Source organism: Centruroides sculpturatus, unplaced genomic scaffold (assembly GCF_000671375.1).
Source record: "Centruroides sculpturatus isolate CEXI.00-Female unplaced genomic scaffold, Cexi_2.0 scaffold1, whole genome shotgun sequence".
NCBI lineage: Eukaryota > Metazoa > Arthropoda > Arachnida > Scorpiones > Buthidae > Centruroides > Centruroides sculpturatus.
The window spans coordinates 2,510,497-2,533,515 of NW_019384326.1; the positions used below are offsets into that span (position 1 = coordinate 2,510,497).

Below are 23,019 nucleotides of genomic sequence, written 5' to 3' on the forward strand. Positions count from 1 at the left end.
CTAATGTAAAATTATCTAAATTTAAACTAAAAATAAATAAATTTCAAAGGGAGTATGATTCACTTTGTCCAGTAATTCAAACAACCAATTTTACCCAAATTTCTGCTTAATTTGATTAACTGATAGATTAACTAGAATATTAAAATATGCTACTGGACACAATTAAGCCATTTTAGGTGGATCTAACCCGTAATGGGGTCAAGTAGAAAGAACGAGGAATAGGGATCGATGCCCCAACTATTCTACCCACAATAAATTATGAGGGATTTGGATCCACAAGTAAGTATGAAGAATCTAATGGCTGCGAGGATTTTTTCTTCATTTTTAACTTATTCTGCACTGTGGGAACTAAGAGGGCCTTTTTGGCAAGCCTATTATGGATTTGGCTGAGTGGCAAGGGACAGAGCCCAACGTATCCAGATGGACTACCCCAGAAAAACCCCTGGAGGTTTTGACCTGTCCAGATTTGATCCCAGATCTTATTGTATTTGTCAATAAGAGTGATGTTGTGTCTATTGCGATGAATTGTTTTACAAATATTTAAGATTCCAACAGGCCAAACTTACAGAGCATGCACAGATAAAACAAAGATTGACATTCAAATACCAGAACAGATTACATGCAGTACTAATAACACACCTAAATGCGATGAAACAATCTGTGATTATGGCTCTGTCGTAGTATATTTTGTGTGCGCCATTTTCTAATACTGCCTGTGGAGTATATTTGTAGTACGGTACCTGGGTGTTTAATAATCTGTGTTTGTGTGCAAGCTCTTGGTGTATTATATTTAATTTGATTATGCCTACGTAAATAGTCTGTTTGTGCTAAGAGCTTGCAACCAGAAGTTATATGTTGTTTTGTTTCTGGCAGAATATGGCATTTTCTGCATGTCATTTGTTAGTGATGCGTTTTCTAGTTTTCAGTGTTTATGACTTGATCTTGAATGGCAATCGTAAATCCCTTGGTCTCTTCAAACAGACAGCCCCTAGTTGTCCAGCAGTTTGATTCAGTTTCGTCAACATAGTCCTGAGCTAGGTCATAGGCTTGCCTGCCATGAAGTGCTTTTTGGACCCATGACTGCTTAGTGGTTTCTATGTTATTTATGTATTGAGCTATGTCCAATTGCTCAGAGTGTAAGTTTAAAGGTTTATGGTTACTGTCTGCCAGAGTTATAGCTTGGCATAATTTTTGTGTTTCTTGTTTTACCCGCAGTGTCAGAATTTGTTTGTAGTGCAGGTTGATTATATTAGTCGGGTCACGGCCACCTTCTTTACAAGGAAGAGTTAGTTTTTCTATGATGATTTTGGATGATAATGTTTATGTTTAGTAAGTGTTCTTGTTTTCCTTTGGAGTTGCTCAAGATCTGTACATGTCCAGTGTATAACTCCAAAAGAATAAGTGAATACAGGAACAACATATATATTAATAGCTTTAATAGTAGTGTGTAAAGTTTGATATCATACATGTATGTAAGGTGTGATAATGTGACAGTGTTTTTGTTTTTCTGTTGTGTGTGATATTGTGATCATATTGTGTTTTGTTCAATGTGTTAGATAAAGGGTTAAGTGCAAGGCAGAACCAAGGAGAACTCAAGGAGTCTCCTTAAAAATTCCTCACTTAATGTATATTTGATTTGTTTTTACGTGAGTATTATGGAGGTGATGATACAATGTTGTTCCCCAGTGAAACATGGTAAAACCAAGGAAACTAATGAGTTGGGGATGAATTTTGTAAATGTGAAGTGTGTGCAGCAGCCAAGTGTGTAGGACACTGTCAAATGCTTTTCTATAATCAATATATGCCAAGTGTGTTGCTTATGAACTTGCCATATAATAACAGAGTCGATGAGTAGTTGTTATTTGCAATCTTTGTGATTTCTACAGCAGCCTTTTTGTTGTTCTGTAAGAATGTCGTGTTCATTAATATAATTGTATATTTTGTTTACAAAATTCTTACCTTTTGCCTTGCAGAGTTTTGGAAGACATGTAATTAGTCTGTACTGTGCAGGGTCTTTGGTGTTGTTGTTTGTTGGTTTCATGTAAGTGATGTCCTACATGAGAAAATTTGGCATGTCTTTTGGATTGTTGTTGATATGAGTTAAATGTTTAGCCAGTTCCTGTTGCAGGGATGTGAATTTTTTGTACCAGAAATTGTGAATGTCACCTACACCAGGTGTTGTCCAGTTGTCTGCTTTCTGCAGTGCGCAATGGATGTCTTGTGTATTTATTTCTACACGATTCATAATAGGTGTATCCTACATGTCTTTTCTCTCCTCTTTGATCTGGTCTGCTTCAGCATTGCGCAAGACCAATAATTTGTGAATTCTTCTTCAGTTGGCATGCCATTGTGTTGGGAATCAGTACTAGATTTGGTATTAATTTGCCTATCAAAGAGTTTTTGTTTTCATACAGAACAAATTTTGTATCATTTGAGTTGCTGTGCTTTGGCCATAAGTTTTTGCTTCAGTAGAATGGAAATTAAACATGTCGATGTATTCTGCAATGTGGACATTGTGTTGTTTATGCTTGGTGTGTGTTTTAATTTTCTTGAAAATTTTTTTAGTTATTTCATTAATTTGTTATTAGCATATTGTGTCAGCCTTCCTTTCTCTTCTTTCTACCTCCTCACCCTTCTCCTCTTCCCATTCTTCCACTGGCTAAACACTTTGTGTACCGCTGTTGTCTTTTGTTAAAATAAAAAATAAAATTGTGTCAGCCTGCCTAGCTGCTGTCTAATATTATTTATTTGTGTTTCTATTCTTCTTTGCCAAGCAGACTTCTAAAGGGTTTTGATTTGTGTGCTTCTGTTTGTCGGTGTAGTTTTAGTCCATGGTAGGTCACTACTGTGACTACACCAGCATAGACTTGTGTAGATGTCCGAGAGTGTAGAAATAGAATGAGTACAATCTGGTAATATGTAAGTGTTTACCATAATGTAGTGTTTTCCCTGCTGGTTTAGAAGTGTTGATTTTGGGAATGCATGGCTGGTGTGCAGGATCAGTGTCTATAAATTTACTGAGTGCTTCTTGGAAAAGGAGAGAGTGAGTATGAATTAAACCTGAATCTATTTCAGGTAACGAAGAAGTATTAATATTGTCAGCATCATCGAAAATAGTGGTGGTAGGAACAGTATTGTCAGTGCATGTAGTGTAAGGGACCAAGTCCGAGCGTTATTTTTAGTTACTTTTATTTTTGCTTTTATTCTATTTTTGTTTGGGGCTTATATTTTGTTAGGACGAAGGTTTCCTCACCACTCACCTTAGAAACTTAAAAACAGAAGCGAAACCAACTTACCGACGAGAGAAAAACACCGTAGATAAAACTCGCGACCTAAGCGGAAAAAAGTAAGTCCACACCGAGAAAAAGGGGGAGACCCCACAAGCACAAACTTAGGAACTTGCTAAACCTTAAGGAATAAAACATCCCGAAAATTGTCAAAAAGAATAATGTAAAAGGTTAGTGAGTATTGTCGGAAAATAGGCTGCCAGGCAAACAGGAAAGTTTATTGTTAGCAATAAGTATGAAAATGAGGGGAGTGATCTCACTCAGAATTGTGACGTCACCTCACAGTATAAAGACCGAACCTCAAATGAAGATGACCGAGGTGAGCTTCTGTTAGCAACGAGTGTGGTGAGCTTCGTAGTAGCAAATGAGAGAAAGGGTCTGATAGGATAAAGTAGTTCCAAGGCAATTTTGAAGTTATTCGATTTGTGGATCGAAGATTAGAGAAAGTCTTGAGAGTTGAGGAAAAGGGTTCCTAGTATATTGAGGTGACGATTAGGACCTTTAATTCATAAAAATTATTGTACATAAGTTAAGTCTGAATTTTTTGTCGAATTCCAAAGGGGAATAGAGTTAAGTTAGAAAATACAGGTAGCCCTCGGTTTACGCCGCAGTTCCATTCCTACAAAAGCCGGTGCAAATCGAATCGGCGTAAAACGAACCCATATTTACAATGAGGTATAGGGTTAGGTTCTACATAAATGAAAAATAAGCTAATATTTTTGTTTATTAATACAATATAATACAAAATACATATAATTTTTTAATTTTTAAAATGTATTTTATCATAAAATAAAGTAAAATGTTTTTATTTAAAAATTTTAGTTTCGAATTTCTTACATTTTTCGGAAAAAAGATTCATCTTTAATTGTTTACATTTTTGATTTCTTTCATTAAGAATTTCGGAATATGGTCGAATATGATGCTCCTTTTTACATTTGCACTTCGCTCCCAACATTGTCTAATTCACAAACTTCATCCGTCAAACTTTCCTTAGTTGAAAGGATACGTTAACCCGACGTAGAGCTACGGACGAGCGAAGACACTGATTGGTTGACCACCGGTCGCCGTAGCGCATATATAAGGTCAGTTTGAGCAGGAAAATTCAAGGTGGCTAAGGAGAGATAAATATCGTCTGGCCAACGAGAAGTAGATTTGTCTCACTAATGATAATTTGTGATCGCCAGAAGTGCTATTGCGTCGTAAGGTGTTTTCCTGAACGAACTGATACGGGATATATTCATTGGCGCTATGGATTTGGACGCCATTTATTGGACTATTAAGTTTAATATCTTGACTCGTGGGTACCTAAACGTTTAGTATTTTAATATTAATTTAATGCAAATGTATACATACCCAATAATATTAAACAGAAAAAATAAATATATTTAATAAAAATCTTTGTTTTAACCAATGTACAATGTCGCAACTCGGTAAATACGTCAACACTGAAATGAAAATCAGTCTAGCATAGGGAAAATCAGGAAATTACACCTCGAAACGGCGAATTGCGCAGTGGCATTATTGTGAATCAGCGTAAATTGAACCGGCGTAAACCAAGGGCTACCTGTAGATTGATTTGAGTTTTGTCGGGTTGATTCTTATTGATTTATGTTGAATAAATTTTTATTTGATTTTTACTAAATTTTGTATATAGTTATTACTAAAATTTTTATTAAATATTGGATTGTTTTTGACTAACTTTGTCATTCTTTAATTTGGTGCACGCTTAAAGTCCAGGCCTGGCACATTAACGCGAATCCGCTTGAAGTACCCGTTAGGTAATGGCTATTTCCAGCACAAAGTCTTGTCGATAATCGTTGGAAAGGCAGAAAAATAATATAGTACTTTACAGTAGAATGGATAATGTAATGAGTCTGATGAATAATGTGATTGTTGTTGATGTTGGGAGTATTTGTTTGTTGGTGTAATTGTTTGTAATTTGTTGTTTGATATGTTCTAGCTTTGTTTGTGGTATAAAATTGTTATGTATAATTGTTCTCTTTGATCCCTTTCCACAGCGAGATGAGGTTAATGTTGTGAAAACAAATGATGTAACTGATGTCTTTATGCTGTCTTGTCAGTTTCAAGTTTTATGATGGTGAAGTAAGTACGGACAATAAACTTGTTCATTTCCAATGTCCATTTCATCTCTTGGTATGGTTTACCTCAGAAACAAGACACAGAAAAAATTAGGCTGGTTTCCCAAAACTAATGTGGGCATTGGAGTAGCCATACTTGGACCAGTGCCACTTTCATTACTGGTGGCCATGGGAGTTTGTGACAAATTTTTCAAGCATGAATCTCTGCCTAACTCACGAGCACAGACCTCGTTAACCCGAGCAACATCCAAGCTGGTGTTACACTTGGATCGTGATATCACTGTGGTTAGATCTCCACAGATATGGGTTCAGTCACTCTTGGCTTCATTTCTCCCCACAGACCTCACTGGCATGGGTGACCCTACCAAGAGCAGATGCTCCAGCTGGCGTAGCTCTGTGATTCATCAGAATTACTGAGCTCCCTCACCACAGCAAGGTTATGACTGGCGAGAGAGTTATTATTATTATTATTATTATTATACTGAATTGTTTAATTTCCATTCTTATATACTAACATGAGTTGCAAATATATCAACTTTACCTTTTCAGATTTATAATCTTCTCCTTCTAATATCTTTGATCCTTGAATTTCACTTGATTTAGTTCCTACGAAATTAATATCAAAATGTTTAATATCAAAGATCTTACGATACAAAAACAAAGACACTTACCGATGCCATCCATTTCATTAAGTAGAGTAGATAAAACTTTCTCTTGTACGTCTCGACTTGCACCAAACCCACGCTTTCCAACCAGAGCATCGATCTCGTCAAAAAATATCATGGAGGGAGCTCCCAGTCGAGCCCGATGAAATATCTAAAGACAGTTCAATTTTCATGAGGAATCAAATCAAAAGTTCGAATAGACAACAGTTTCATACTAACCTCCCTTATAGCTCTCTCTGAATCTCCAACAAACGGAGAATAGATCTGTGCAGAACTGACAGCCAAGAAAGTAGCATTACAGGAAGTGGCCGCTGCTCTTATTAGGGTAGTCTTACAACATCCGGGAGGTCCAAACAACAATATACCTTTTGGCTGCGGTATATTTAATCTCTTAAAAGAGTCGGGATACAACAGAGGCCATTCAATGTGCTAGCCACATAAAATAAAACTATTATTAGTTTTTAAGCATAGTATAATTTCAAAATTATTATTCTAGTATAGCAGAATTGCTGTATTCATGTCATTATATTCTGTACAAAGGAGCAAATACAGAAAGGAGAAATATAACAAAGTGATTATTAAAGATTGCACATAATTATTTATTTGTAAAAAGCTTCTAGTTTTCATCCGTTCTTTGGAAGTTATGCAACAGTTTCCGGAAAACAAAACACACAACACTATGCCTATAATCTTTTACAGTATTAGAACATTCCTTAAATTTTTGAAACCATCCTTTAGAAGTATTAAGTGAATTTAAACATAGTTGATTTAGACTAGTACTTGCACCAAAATGATGAAATAGGCAGTTTAGTTTTTAAAAGACCAAAAACAGTCTATCGAAACGGTCGTCTTTTATCTGCTTTTGCGTTTCAGAATGCATTCTACAATGATCAAGTATTCTAAAAAGAAAGGTCGGGTTGCTATAGAATGTATTCCAGAACATTTTTACCAGAATACCATTTTGGTGAAGTTTTACACTTTGCGTTTTTATGGATATTAAAATCGCTCGAAGCAACATCCTTCTGTGAGTGACCTTCGATACCAATGCTTAAGAATTTTTGTTTTTTCGGTCAGTGGATCTCTGATATTCTTTACAATTTATGCTTATTAGGAGGAAAATGCTCTCACATTTCTAATTTCTCTTTTTTCTTAGTGTATGATTTGATTCGTTTACGACAAAGGAGCAAGCAACTATAGCTGCCAATTGTCTTCTCCACAAGCAATCTACACTCTAATTATGTCTTAGCAGCATTACTTTCTTTGGCCTTTTCAATATTTTGCCATTAGAATCTTCTTTGTTTATATGCCATTGTTGATTTGAAAGGCTAAATGATAAACTAAATAAAATCCTCTTATAAAATAAAATATCGGTATATACAATCCATTCTAATATAAAATACATTTATTATCTGCATAAGTATATAAGCTAAAATAGTGCAAGGAAGTATGAGGCAGTACCGTAGCTCAATGCAACGGTCAATGCCGCAAACTGGAGTAGAGTGCATTTAAGGGAAAAAGCATTGAAAATCATTTAACTGTCTCCCTATACATTATTTCATTACTTTTGTTAATCTTTCCATAAATAAGTAAATTGTGCTTCATGAATATAAAAATTCCAAACTGCAGATATGTGTAAGGCAAGATTGTGGAGATTCTACTGTATATACAAGATGTCCAAAAAGTTACTGCATGGTAGAAAAGATTTAAGTAATGCTTTATTAAGAGTGAAGTTTTATATGACATTGCAATTTCTCCTACAGCAAATGCTGGAAATATCTCCCAGAAGTCCAAAATCTGGAGACATGACGTCGAGAGACCTAGTGAGCCAGATTCCGAGGAAGATTTCTTTGTCAATTTCAAGCAATTGGCAAAAAAAGTCTTTCAAACCTGTAGTCCAAAAACCACAATGTCTGTGAGCAAGCAGTAACGTCATCTACTGCAAAGTGGAAATGCGGGACATACGATTTATGGGTTTCGTATGCAATGCCACACATATAATTTTAATGTCTTCACAAGTTTCTCACTATAACATAATTTTTTGGACACCCTGTACATGTAGCAGGGCAATGCATTGAAGATGGTGAGCATTTTCAAGTCTTGATCCATTTAAAACATTTTCAGAAGCATTAAGATTAGTAACTTTATTAAAACTAAATGCAGGTCAACCACCAGTTTTCTAGTATGCTTGCCAGATCAGCCAAGGTTGTTGTTGTTATTATAACAACTAAACAATACATCCCAGACCACTAATTATATAACTTGCATGTTTTTATAGTAGTATGAACTGCTAGAAACTGTTATCAACTTGTGATACTTACATATTTGGATTAAAAGTAAGTAAAATAAGCAAAAACACTGTACAGAGTAGAAGTGTTACCAACAACTGCAACGTAAACAATTCAAACAAACATGTATTATATACAAAGTAACTGTGGTATTCAATGTATAAATCTGGCAGCAACAGGAATTTCTAGCACCCTATTGTAATTCTTTTCAGTTAAAAGAGAGGCTGGACCATCGAGTACCATAAAATCAGTGGTGAACCCACATAAATAAAATTTTGTTGGTTTTTTAAAGTTATATTTATATGATTTTTAATTAATTAATTAGTGCAATTTGGCCTGAAGCTAGACAGTGATGCCATCATCTCTCAGAAATTTTTAAAAGAATTTTACAAAGCTTGAAGAAGATAGGTTAAGAATGTCATACAGTAATGTACCTGTGCTTACCACGGGATTAGAAAAGTGCTCTCATATAAAGCCTGTTAAGTATTATAACAGGTTTTTTCAAAAATTTTACCATCCATATCAATGCACTTGTAAGAACATGACAAATTACTCATTAGAAGTCATCCCAGCATTCCTTGATTTGGATAACAGCACTTGTAATGTGAGTGAATAGTTTCTGACATGTATACAGTAAACCTCACCCTTCATCTGACTCCATAAGCAGAAATCTGGGGATTAGTAGAGCAATGAAAGTACTTCTCGACTACGTATCGCCGTATTTCGGTGGCCATATTCCTGTCTAAAACAGAACCTACCCGAATTGAATAAATTTTGGAACAGAGTGATTTTCTATGTTAAATTTTACTATAAGTCAGGAAACCGGAAGAGGTTTTCAGATACGAAGAACATAATATACCACGAATAAAGCAGAAAATTAAGATTTCCAAGTACTTCTGGACTGATTAATTCATCTTCAGGAAAAATATATTACCAATAATTACTTCTTAGAACACAAAATGAAAGCTTTTGAATGTATCACAATGACTGAAAAGCTATCTGATTAAAGTGGATAATTTCTATCATCATTTCTTGCCAGAAGTCTGCCAGAAAGTTCATCTTAGAGACCACATCATCCTTTATGCAGAGTGACCAGCATTGTCAGGTTTAACAATTAAAAAAAAAAAATCATCCAACTCTTTCTTATTACACATAATAGTCTGTATGATCCCCTTCAACTCAGAGAGCACTGACATCCATTCTAACTTTACAAAAATCCCAAAAACTTTTCTTTATCTTCATCCTAAAAATCTGTTTCTAGCAGGAAACTTGATAGAAATTGTCTTCTTTTCAGAATATAATGCTTTGAACATTATAGTATATTTAAAAGCTTTAATTTTTATATTTTAAGAAGTTTCCTTACAGTATACTCCCTGAAAGATGACTTGATCGGCCTGAAAGTGCTTGATAGGTTGTAAATATAGGTTATGATTATGTTGAAATATAGGTTATGATTATGTTGAAATATAGGATATTTGTTCTCTCTTATGTTCTTTATAGCAATTTTGTGCTTAATTCTAGAGAACTTATCGTACAGAAACACTTTTTTTGATTGAAAAAGTTGACTTTATTAGCAATAAATAAAAAATAAAGTCTATTTTTTCCATCAAAAGAAGTGTTCATGTATGATAAGTTCTTTATAGCAATTTTGTGCTTAATAGGTTATAATGTTTATGACTTTAATAAAGCAAACCATTTATAGACATGCCTTTAAAAAACTCCAATTGTAAAAAAAATTAACGGTTTATTGAAGTGAAGTTTGAAATATTTAAAATCCAAGCATTTTCAAGTCTTTCTGATTATCTTCAGAGACTTGATATTTAAAGTTTACTCTAATAAACATAGTTTTCTGACAATTTATAGTTGTTTTACAAAATGTAAATATACAAAAGTATCAGAGGAAATGAATGATAGAAAATGCCAGATCATTTGCTTAAAAACATGTTTACAACAATTTGCCTCAACAAATGAGTTAAAGTATTTGTTTCGTACTTGAATTGTTTTATTTTGTCATTGCAAACAATGAAAACAAACAAATTAACCATTATTATTAAAGGATTCATTATTAAGGAATAGCAAAAGGTGAAATCTGTGCAAATTCTTGAAAGTTTCACATTCCAAAATCCACAATTCAAGATACCATTATGACATTCCTTACAACAAATAGTGCAGTTAATAAGGCTCAAACCAGACTCCCGAAATATTTACTTCAAGACAGAAACATGTCATTGTTGGGAAAGTGATGAAAAACCCACGAATAATTGTTCCTAACCTTGAAGTTGAGGCTTCTGTAGAATGTGAAGTATCAATACTGGCATAAGCTGGAACTAGACAGTAACTAGAGACACAAATTACCTTATGTACTTTTCCAGTAAATTACTCTTTAATCAAACTAACGTTTCCGGCTTCATCGGGTTTTTTTAACACATTAACTGTCATCCAAAGCGCCGGCAGTCGTACTGATTAGGGCCGTACAGAGCCATCTGACCATCCGACGTCGCTATAACCAATGTAGTTTCACTCAAGTTTAAATTATCCTGGCTTCGTAAGACATTGTTTTACATCCTAGTGGTGGCCTCTCACGCACATCTATAAAGTTGGCTCTGACCGCCGGCCATCGTATGGCTCTGTACGGCCCTAATTAGTACAACTGCTGCGCATTGGATGGCGGTTAACATGTTAAAAGAAATTTTGTTAATTTTAGAATGATTTTACATTTACATTATTTTAGAACAATATTACATTTTCTTTAAAAATATTAATGGGATTATTGATTAAGTTACAAATAAAATTGAATATAAATTAAAAAAATCATAATATACTAAATAAAGTGTACAATTAAGAATAAAAGTAAATAAAACGAAACCATTTGAAGTGCCATGACGACGTCGTGTTTTGCACTGTGTTATGATTTTTGCCGCCCCTCCTTTCTAAGGGGGTTATCAAATATTTTTAAAGAAAATGTAATATTGTTCTAAAATAATGTAAATGTAAAATCATTCCAAATGCAGAGACAGTTTAGTGCTATTTGGAGTTGTATGTCTGGAAATAGTGCCAAAATTCTGCAATTTGTTGACGGAATAATTAGTATGTGTATAAAAATATTTTTAATAATAATGCTTATGAACTGGTAAGAAAATTAAAATCAGGGTAAGGGTTTGTTTTCCAGCATGACAATGATCCAAAGCAAACTTCGAAAATCAATTCCTTAATGTGCACTGTATAAAAGTGCTTCCTTGGCCTCCACAATCATCCAACCTTGACCCAATTGAGCATTTATAAGATTGCATTGAACGAACAATCAGAACAGAATCAATAACAAACAAAACTGATCTTAAAAGTTTAAATCATAATCAGAGTTTTGAATTTAATAGACAAAACTATTATAAAAATTTGGATGAATCGATGCCTAGTTGTCATCAGAGCAAAAGGAAGCCCAACTCGTTCTTAACAGTATAAAATATTTTGTTTTATTTATTTCTTCTGTCCAGATACTTTTGTGAGCTAGTGTATATATGAAATCTCAAACTAATGACTTATTAAAATTTGCTCAAATTATTTTATAATGTTATCATCCTTAACAAATTTAGTCTTTAGCCCTGAAGGCTTATAAATGAATTGCTATTAAACAAATAAAAAATTTTACTATATGTATATAGTGTAATAATTGTTTACCATAGTATTATTAATATAAATTAATAATTACCATAAAATGCTTTAAAAAATAATAAGAATTTCCTACCATCTTAATTCTTTCTTTTTCCATTCCACCAATGTCATCCCAGTGGACGGGACTGACATCGATGTGCCAAATGCACCCTTTTTGAGTGGAGGCTTTTACCACAGTTAGAGCATACTGTAGATCTTCCATAGAAATTTTAGCCTAGAAAAAATTATTAATAATGAATTTATTGACAAAACTGAAATAATTAAATGTCTATCAAATATTTTTTTACAATCTAAAACAAAGCCTAATTTTGTAAAAAGAGAAGACACTGAGGTCGGCGTTACGTGTGCGTTTTTTTTTTAATTGCTAGTACTTTTTAATCGTAGTGTCTTCTCTTTTTACAATATAGTATTTTGGCGTGATCGTCAGCATATTGATCACTAAAGCCTAATTTTTGATGACTGAGTGGTAAAGGCATGATCCTGCCATTCTTAGGATCAAAATTCAAGTTTGGGTCATGTCAGAAATTTTCAGAAGTAGGTCTACATGGATATATTGGATCCTTTCCCCTCTAACCACCTCTATTATGAGTCTGGCCTAAACCTTGATGGGCATAATAAAAGGTCTTTTTAGTGCCTATAGTTTTCCACCTATAACAATGCTCAATATAATTAAAGCCCTCTAATCTCAGATGTTTCTATTAATATAGGATCTTCAAAACTTAATGCTACCATTTTAAATTATTGTAATTATTACCTGAGAAGTACGTAATATATACTAATTGATAGCGTAACTGTCCGAATTTCATCTCCCATCTGCATTCGAGCATCTCTAGGAATTTTGCAACAGAGACATTTTGTGTGATGTTCGGAATAACTCGTCATCTGCAGGAGAGTAGAATTGTGACTGCAATGTGACAATGGATATGCTGTAGTAAGTGTAGGAAGAATTTGAGTATTGGTTAGATATGTACTGTTTGACACAATTTGAATGCATTGGGAAATTGTAACGGGCAAATTAAAACATTGGAAAGCTGTTCAAGTTTGACATGTACATTATAATATTCTTGGATAATAATTAACATAATTACAATAATTTAAAATGGTAACATTCTTTTTGGAAGAATGTGTATATGTTATAGGAAACTTTGATTTGAACTTCATCTAGAATGTCTAGAATATTAATATGAAATCTAATCTGTGGTAAAAAGTATTTATTTTTATTTTTATCAATTTAATTATATGCAATGCTGAGTGAAACTTGTAAACAGCAATTCTTCATTAAAAAGTAATGAATATAAACTTTAATACTTGAAGCAAGATGCAAACTCACAATCTAGAAACACAGAACAACACCTTGGACCACAGTATCAATAATGATAAATAATGTATTGTTCCCTATTATACTGTATGAGCATACAAAAATTTTCTTAATGAAGTTATAACATATAATCTATAACAATTTTGGAGTATAAAAATTTTTAATAAATTCAAGTTACTTGCACATTTAGACTATATGATAGTAAAGTCAACCAGCTTGAATGAGGCATGGAAAATGATGCTCCAACCATACTGTGCATAATAAATTATGGGAATCTGAATTGGATTTAAACTTGCATCCCTCGTGATACTATGCTACTATACCTTACCGTGAAGCCATTTAGCCAACAAAAAATTCTAAAATTATATAATATATTTACATTAAACTATATAATTTATCATATTCTTTTCTTTAATTTTTTAAATAAAATTTACTTACAAGAGGAAGAAGATATGTGTCTAGAATCTGCAATTTCTTACCAAGGGCTTCCTGAGATTACAGGTTCTATTGAGATCATAATGGAGATGTTAAGGGAACAACAAGCAATTGCTGATTAAAATGTTGTTTTTTTTGTATTTCTTTTGATTAACTACCCCAGAACATAATAAAATTACTGTACCAAGCTTAATTTTATTAATTACGAGTTGAGATATAGCATTTTTCAAATTCATTTCTCCTTGAGAGATAAGTTGAGATCAAAATTTATCAGGGGGCATGTAAATGTGCCCCTGATAAATTTTCTAAAGACCCTAAAGCTGTCCTTCTGCTGAATGGTAAATAAAACATTACATTTTTTGCACATTAAACTGTAATAATCATCTAAATTTGAATATAACAACACAGTGTTTTTCAATATATGACTGACAACTTATGTCAAATACCTCATTAATGATTCCTTTTATTATCTTCCTGTAAACATTCAAAGCAGCTTCTTTAATTATAAGATTCAAATCTGCTCCAACATAACCAGGAGTTCTGTCCGCAATCGTACTAAAATTGACATCTTTGGAGAGAACAAGTGACTCGGTGAGAGATTCCAATATTTTGACACGTTGAGAATGATCGGGAACTCCTATCAAAATCTGCAAATAATCATCAATTTAAATTTTGATCTTTAACAAAAGAGATTTGCGAATTTTGCTGAAAAATAGTATATAGATTAATTAATAATATTTAATAATTTAGAAAATAATTACATAATAAATAAATTTATTAATTTAAGAACTTAAGTTGTAATAAAATATCTTGTTTTTACTCTCTATAAATCTTCAATGTGGGTTATATTGCAACTCTGAATGAGGTGGTCAGGACTTTATCGGAGCTGCAGACCATGGCCAAAGGAGTAAAATAGGAACCAATGATCTATATGTGACCTTTGAGAGAAATAGCCCCCTAAAATCAGCCTTCTGGAATTTTGAAGACCTTCAAAAATGGGGTAAAATTTAAAAGTGAAAAACAGAGCTATTTCTCAAAACAATGCTAAATTCCACTTTACTAGAAATGGCCAAAAGCTCCTAAAGCACGACATCACCATTACACCAACTACCAGAATAGAACATATGATGGAATGTGATAATTTAAAATATAAGAGACAGTCATAAGGATGTTCTCTTGCTTTATTTATATTTCCTCCAGTGTGGGATGCTATTAGTAATAATCTGGCATGTTCTCTCAATCTTTATTTTTCTCTTGATTCCTAGTCTGAAAGCACTAGAGTCTTCTAAACAATTTTTGTTTGAACCGAATCTAATAAAATTATTTTATTAATTTTGAATGATAAATACACGTTTTATAATATCTAAACATTATTTTGTACGCAACAGATACCAATTACTCGAAATTAAGTATTTTTCTATTAGATAATGATAAATAATACCAGTAAATATAATTCTGCTACTGACATATTTTAACATGTTAATATCGAATCAAAACAACAAACAAGCACTCTAATATAGTAATTAAAACAAGCCAATTTCTTGGAAGCAAAAGTTTCAACCATAAATAAATAAATATTTATATAAACAAAAAACAATACCGAGAATAATTAGATAATGGCCTTTTATAAATACTATACAACTTGAATTCTATCAAATAATATTTTATTGCATGAATTCACAATTTAAAAAACAAAAAAATTACAAAATGGTATACAAGTATGATGAATGAATACATATTGACCTACTTATACGAGATCATTTGATGAAACCCTGTTATTTTCGAGCCATTAACTCTTACGACATCTGTATGTGACTCATTCATCTTATCGAAATCTGCATTGACTAATGCCAAGTTGTGGGTTTTATGTGTTCTATTTTTATGCGCCATCTTATAGATGAAGCATAAGTAGAAACGAAAACTGAGGAAGCTATAAAACATTATTATTATTATTATTATTATTACTAATAAATAACAATAAAATTCGTTAAATTTGCATATGTTTAAGATTTCAAATTACTCAACTATTACTTAAAATAGAACACTCTTGATTCAACTGACATGAATAATTTTCTAGAGTAGCTTCTAAAAATTTAAAATATGGAAAGGTTTTATAAAAAAATCAAGTTAATAGTTATTGAATTTATTTAATAAACTCTTGTGTAATTAAAACCTGAACATAATCTATGACAGTGAATTTGAATGATAAAAGTTTATTTATTTAGAATGGCAAACGTCGGGCAGAGTGATTGCTGATGTCCTTAGAAGATATGGTACCAGAAGAAGAAGAAAATTAAGCATTAACTTCATTAATCAACCTTAATAAATGTTTTAAAATATATTTCAAAGTCTACTAAAACAGCAGCATTTTATTTTATTAGAAATGACACAATGCTTTGGTTATGACTAAGATACCTATGATTTCACTTGTTGCTTTTAAATGTCATTAAGTATACAAACATAATGAAGAATGTAATAGTATACTTCATCATTTTTAGTACTTAATGTATGGCACTACATTTATGCAACTCTTGTAAATGTTTATTACAATATCAGTTATATAAATAAAGATTATGCTCAGATATATTTACTAACAAAAACAATAAGCCTGGATTTAGTTAAAGTCAAAGTATGCGTCAGAATTGCCGGATTATATTACCAAGCTATTTTAAGCTGATTAGAAATTAATTACAAACAAATTTGGCACTAGAGGTAGACGGTATCATCATCTTCTAGTGCCAAAATTAAAACTAATCATTGGTTAATCATTAAGTTATCAAGAGACAGTAACAGCCTCTTATTACCTCTAGTGCCAAATTTGTTTGTGATTAATATCTAATCGGTTTAAAAATAACCCTGTAATAAAATCCAGCAGTTTCGATATATATTTTGGCTTTGGATATGTTTAAAACGATAGGAAAAAAAGACTCAATTGTATAAAATGATCTAGATATTTACATATCTTTCTAATGATTTCTCTAATCAAGTACACCACTAACGACTGTGCTCGCAACCAAGAATCGAGAATTAGAGTTAGAAGTTAAGTTTTTGAAATAATGTCAACCAGCCTAAATCAATTTACAAACATAAACCTTATCTGCTGAATTATTTTGGGTTATCATTAAGACTAGTTATGTGCCGGACCGTTAAAAATGTATATCCGCGGATACGGATATGGATCATTAGTGTCTAGATCCGCTGATACAGATTTCAAGTTTCGTACTCAGTCAGCGTGTGACCTTGGACCGATAGTTGACGCTTTGCGTTAGTAACGCGACGTGTTTTGACTTGAACTGCACGTGTTTTTGTTTATAGTTTAGTGCGACACGGGATAGCATAGATTACGTTTCCATAACGTTTACGTTTGGAGAGTGTTGAGTTAAATTAAAATAAAAACAATGTCGACAAAAAAGTTCCTGAGTAGTGTAATGTGGAAATATTTTACGATAGTAAATGAATTTTGCATGATAAAATTTTTGCAATATGAATGTGCCAAATATGTGATTTTAAGAAATAAAAAGTAATTTGAATTGAAGTTATTAGTATTTTATTGCTACCTATCTTTAAAATTTCATATAAGTAATGAAATTCATTAAGATAAAAGATCTGTTAAAGATCCACTAAAAAGTAACGGATACAGATATGAATCTTTTTTCCCTCGGATATCCATGGATACGGATACCCGGCACATCACTAATTAAGACTAGTTTAATCCTTTCTGTAACTGCACTAGCATTAACCACAAAAACAAAGCCATTTACTATGAAGTAAATATTTATTAATCTAACATTTTTGGTCTTCTTAATAGACCTCCTTCGGGAGATATTTGAATTTTACAATTTAAATAGAACAAAGCTGCCACTTATTCTGTAATGGTTTACAGAATAAGTGACAGCTTTGTAATTTCTGTAAGATCTATGAATGCCACTAATCTATAGCTTACTATTGGGCGATGTGAGCCCATGGTATAAATATTGGGTTGTTTGGCTTATAAATATCTGTGTTTACACTGCTCTTTAATGTGATCGAGATGTTAAGAAAGTGCACAGCATTGTTGCTTTCCTGTTTACACAGTGGATCTCACATGATCCAGTAAGCTATAGATTAGCAGCATTCAGGGCTCTTATAAAACGAACTTATTCTTATTGCACTAATGTACAGGACAGGATAAGGAAACTACACTCACTGGCCAATGAATTAGAAACAGCAGTTTAATATTTTATTGGACAACCTTTAGCTCAAATCACATCATTTACTTGATTTGGCATAGATTCTACAAGGTGCTGAAGTGCTTCTAAGTCCAATCACACTAGGCATTCACTAGACTTTCCTTTAGTTTGCATAGATTTGACAGAAGTGGACTTTGCTGGCGGATCTGTCATTCTAATATGTCCCATATGTTCTCAATGGGATCAATATGTTCTCATATGTTAAGATCTGGGCTCTGTGGTGACCAGGGTGGGTGGCGAAAGTCATCTTCGTGCTCGCTGATCCCTGCTGAACAATTTTTGTATGATGGACAGTAGCATTGTCATCAAAGAAAGAGCTGTCACGTGCAGGAAAATGCAACATTGCAGGATGAACTTGATCAGCAACAATGTTCAGGTACTCGTTGGAAGTCACCCAACCTTCCAGGAATATCAGCAGACCAGTTCCATCCCAACAGAACATGCCCCATACCATAATACTCCTAGCAGAACCTTAAGTCATATTAATGAGGCAGGTAGGGTCCATTGCTTCGGGGAGCTCCCTCCAAACCCTCTGTCTACCGTCAGTACAGAATAAAATGTACCGTGATTCATCTGACCACATTACTTTTTTCCAGTCCTCGGATGTTTAAACACGGTGCTCTTGGCACCACTGTAGACAAAGTTTCCAGTTCTTTGCAGAAATCAGTGGTTTTTGTATAGGCCTCCCTGACTGTTCATACCTGTACTTTTCAGTTCCCTGCATGTAGTTCAGATAGATATGGGTCGAGGATAGGATTCATTAAATTCTTCCATCAATTGCTGCACAGAGGAAGTCCTTTCTTCCACACTAGCCTTTTCAGATGATGTCAGTCGTGCTCCTCATTAACTGTTTTGGAGTCACAGTTACTTCTTTTAGACATAGACTGAGAACTATTTTTTCACCAATTGAACAATCAGGATATCTCACCTTTGGAAAAACCAGTCAGCTCTACGGTTCTTGATATCGTGGCTCCAGCAAGACAGACACCCACAATCAGCTCTTTCTGAAACTCTGTTAAGTCCTTCGCTTTTCCCATTTTCATAAACTTAATGACTATACTGACCAACAGTATTCTTAAATAGGAGCTTATAAACACATGACTCAAGTGTTTTGCATATAAGCTACAAAATTACATTTACTTAATATGCATGGGTTTCTAATTCATTAGCCAGTGAGTGTAGAATACATCAAAGAGATGGTACATTTGGGGTGAAGCACAAAATAATAAAGGATTGACAAACTGGAGAACAGAAGATAGAGAGATGAGAAGACAAGACAATCAGAACAGATATGCTGTTGTGGAATACGTGGCACCCCTCCATAATGTCTACAGAGAAAATGGAATTGCTGTTAACAAGAAAATCATATTTAAGAGTAACCCCACTATATACAGGATGCAAGAATAAGGAATGACAGAGGCTTTTGACCAGACAAGCATCCCTGACATGTACAGAATACCAGTAAAAGACAGCAAAAGGCAGAATGACTTGTGCTTTATAGGAGCTATTAGAAAATCAGTAAAACATAAAATTAAGGAACATAAAGATAACATTCAGAAGGAGCAGCAGGTTACAGCCTTAGTGGACTATGCAGTAGCAAACTCAGATTCCAAAACAGTAGAATGGAATCGAGCAGAAATAATCCAAAAGGTTCAGGAAAAGTGACAGATTAAATATACAGAAGTAAGGCATCATAAAGCCACGAAGGTCATATTTAATACATTCGTTGCAACCCATGATGGATGTCAAATTATAAAATAATAATATTAATATATAATTAAATATAAATAAATATTATTATTGACATTAATACTTAAAATAAATAACAATATAAATTATAATTAAGTATTTGTAAATACCCAGTAAGCACCTTTGGACAAGATATCCCCTGAAAATATAACCTAATGTATCTTTTAGAGCAAAAATTAATATAAGATCCAGTCTTATTTTCAGGGAAACACGATAATAATCAATTTTATTGTTATAATTACTGAATTGAAATTGCAACATCATAAGCTACATATGAAGCCTATGTTCCTGCATAATACAAACTGTTTGTCTTTGTTTAAAACCAACAATTTTAAATCATTATCACATAGATATTTTTACCATCCCTAAATCTTTCATAGGGGTTTTAACCAGCAAATGTTATGCTGAAGAGTAAATTTTAACAGAGATAGCCACCTCTAAAAAGCACTGAATATCCAGTTCATAAAAATAATGTTGTTTGCACCAGTTACATATTGAAATGAGAAAGAATGTTATACATAAAGTAATTATCATTCATATGTACCAAATTATATAAAATAGAATGGGTTAATAAGGAGAATAAAAAGATGTGTTGTAGAACATCCTGTTTTCTTTTAATTACTGCATTAAAAAGCTTTAAAATGTATTTAAATGATTATCCTGATAGCTTTCTTTTTTCAATGTATTACATTAAGAAATACACTCACTGCCAAAAGTTAAGCACGGAGCAATAAACTGCGAAAAAATCGACAAATACAGATGTGATTGACACAAAATGCAGCAGGACAGTAGCAAATATGTTTATGCATGAAACAACACAGAGAGTTACATAGAAAAATGAAAACAATATTGAATTTTCATAAAGTATAAGATAAAATCATATTGGAATCATTAACAAAACGATGTTTAAATCCAAAACAAACAAACAAAACCGACATTAGTAGGGTAAATGGTCACCCCTTATCCTTACACAAAGTTTACAGCATGTAACCATGCCTACCATGAGGTGATCAATTACTCCAGAGTCAAATAAGTGCCATTCCTCCTGTAGAGCAGTTTGCAACTATGTGAGAGTGGCAGGGGGTGGGAAACATGCACACACAGCACGGCCGAGGGTACCCCAAAGATTCTCAATGGTATTGAGGTCTGGCGAATACGCCGGCCAATCCATACGCGCTATTCCTTCACTCTCGAGGTAGTCGTCGACGAAGGCAGCTCTATGGGGTCGTGCGTTATCATCCATTAAAACAAAAGCAGGACCAACTGCTGCAGCATACAATTTCACAGTGGGTTCGAGGACTTCATCCCAATACCGGACAGCCATCACAGAACCCCCTCGATACATGTGCAGGTCGGTGCGATATCCCAATGAAATGCCTGCCCACACAATAATGCTTCTACCTCGGAATGCGTGATGCTCGATGATGTTCTGGGGTCGATTGCGTGTGCCTTTTTTTCTCCACGCTCTTACACGTTTGTCATCTGGCTCCAGGGGAAATCGCAACTCATCCGTGAACATAACGTTGTCCCAATCAGACACAGTCCAATTCACATGTTGCCGACACCACTTTAATCGTGTGCCTCTGGATTGGACGGATAGTGGAACACAAACTCGTGGTACCTGGGCGTACAGTCCGTTCATGTGTAGCCTTTGGCGCACAGTAGTAGCAGATATCGTTTTACCAATGGCTGCTGCAACCATCGATGTCACACGTGTAGAGGTTGCTCTTCGATTCCGCTTGGCTACAAGAGCAATATAGCGATCTTCTGCAGGGGTCGTAACTCTTGGGTGACCGGCCACAGGTCTTCGGACAACTGTTTGGCTTGTTTGGAATTGTTTTCATAACCGTGAAATGACGGAATGATGAACGCTGAAGAAAAGAGCAACATCTGTGATTGATTGTCCTGTTTCAAGGCATCCCACACACTGCCAGCGCTCACTGTCTGTTATTCGTCTTCTGGAAGTCATAGAAACACGTCAGTCATGCACAGTAATTGTACAACAGTTCTCCACACTTTTTCTCGGCACTTACATGCAACTCCTCTCACACTTCAGAAGGCTGGCTTCTTATACGACTGCCTGTTTTGCATATTTCGTGACACGTAACCTTGATTGATAGTAACGTAACATATTTGCATGCTTCCACCTACCTCTGCAGTGAATTGCAGCCTGTCAAATGCAGATTGCTTTCCGGACATGAACATTTTCTGCTCCGTGCTTAACTTTTGGCAGTGAGTGTACTATGCATAACATAGAATACAAAAGAATGGGAAATATTTCGGGTTTCCTTATGTAAAAGGCTTATACGAAAAATTTTTTAAAAATTCTAATAGATTTAATAAAATTTTTGATTCTCTCACAAGAAAGTTTAAAAAAGAGACTAACTTAAACTAAATAGAAAAATTTGACCTACATAAAATGGAAACAGTAGGTATTGTATACTCAATCCCATGTAATTGATTTAACTAGTAGAATATTAAAACGTGGGATAAAAGAGCATAAGGCAGACCTAAGATACTCTAGATACGGTGATGCCATTTAATATTCAAACAGATGTGTAACAAACTAAGAAATTTAAAAAATGGGATCTAAGAAATATTTATTACAAACTAGCTTACCCGTCGCGCATTGCTGCGATCTCAGAAGAGATGAAATTCAAGCAAACTCGTTATAATAAAATTAAATTTTCATTTTATCATTTTTATTGAAATATATTATTATTATTCGTTTTCATCGGGAAAACATTTCAAAGTGTCGTTTCAATTCTATTTATTTATTGGAGTGCTCGTGGATACACGATATTTTTTGTTTTTTCGTCTGGTGCGTACACGAATAATTCGGAAGGTTTTCCGACGCGTGAGCTGGCCACATACAGTTGTCCATGCGAGAAGCACGGATTCTCCAAATTTAGCCCACACACTTGCAGCGATTGTCAAAAGCGCGATATTCCCCATTTATATATATATTTTTAAATCCTTTATAATTTTAATTATTTAATTGCTCCTTCCTCTCTTCCTTGGCATGTTGGGAAATTTCTGATAGTTAGATAATAAACCGTTTTATTGTAATTTGTCTTTTTAAATTATTTCGAGTCGATATTAAAATTTGAAAAAGGGCGATACCTAGATCGGTAAAATAGGCGAATTTCTTCCTACAACTTCGGTCGTTGTTCGGGGTACAGTTAAGATTTTAACGAAGTTCGAGCGAAAACATAATTAGCAAAAAAAGTCGAAATAAAGTGATTAAACAAAAATGATTACAAATATCGTAAATAACAGTTCA

General features: G+C 33.7%; 1 protein-coding gene across 2 annotated transcripts in view; it reads right to left on the bottom strand.

Moving 5' to 3' along the window:
* The window catches only part of LOC111628099 (spermatogenesis-associated protein 5-like protein 1), a 43,749-nt gene that overhangs the window by 8,463 nt on the left and 12,267 nt on the right, over positions 1-23,019 (bottom strand). For both annotated transcript variants that reach the window (XM_023371825.1, XM_023371831.1), the window contains exons 2-6: positions 14,205-14,405; positions 12,079-12,219; positions 6,271-6,480; positions 6,058-6,202; positions 5,928-5,992 (exon numbers count right to left, since the gene is read on the bottom strand). In XM_023371825.1, coding sequence (XP_023227593.1) covers positions 5,928-5,992; positions 6,058-6,202; positions 6,271-6,480; positions 12,079-12,219; positions 14,205-14,405 — 762 coding nt within the window. The remainder of the gene's footprint in view (positions 1-5,927; positions 5,993-6,057; positions 6,203-6,270; positions 6,481-12,078; positions 12,220-14,204; positions 14,406-23,019) is intronic.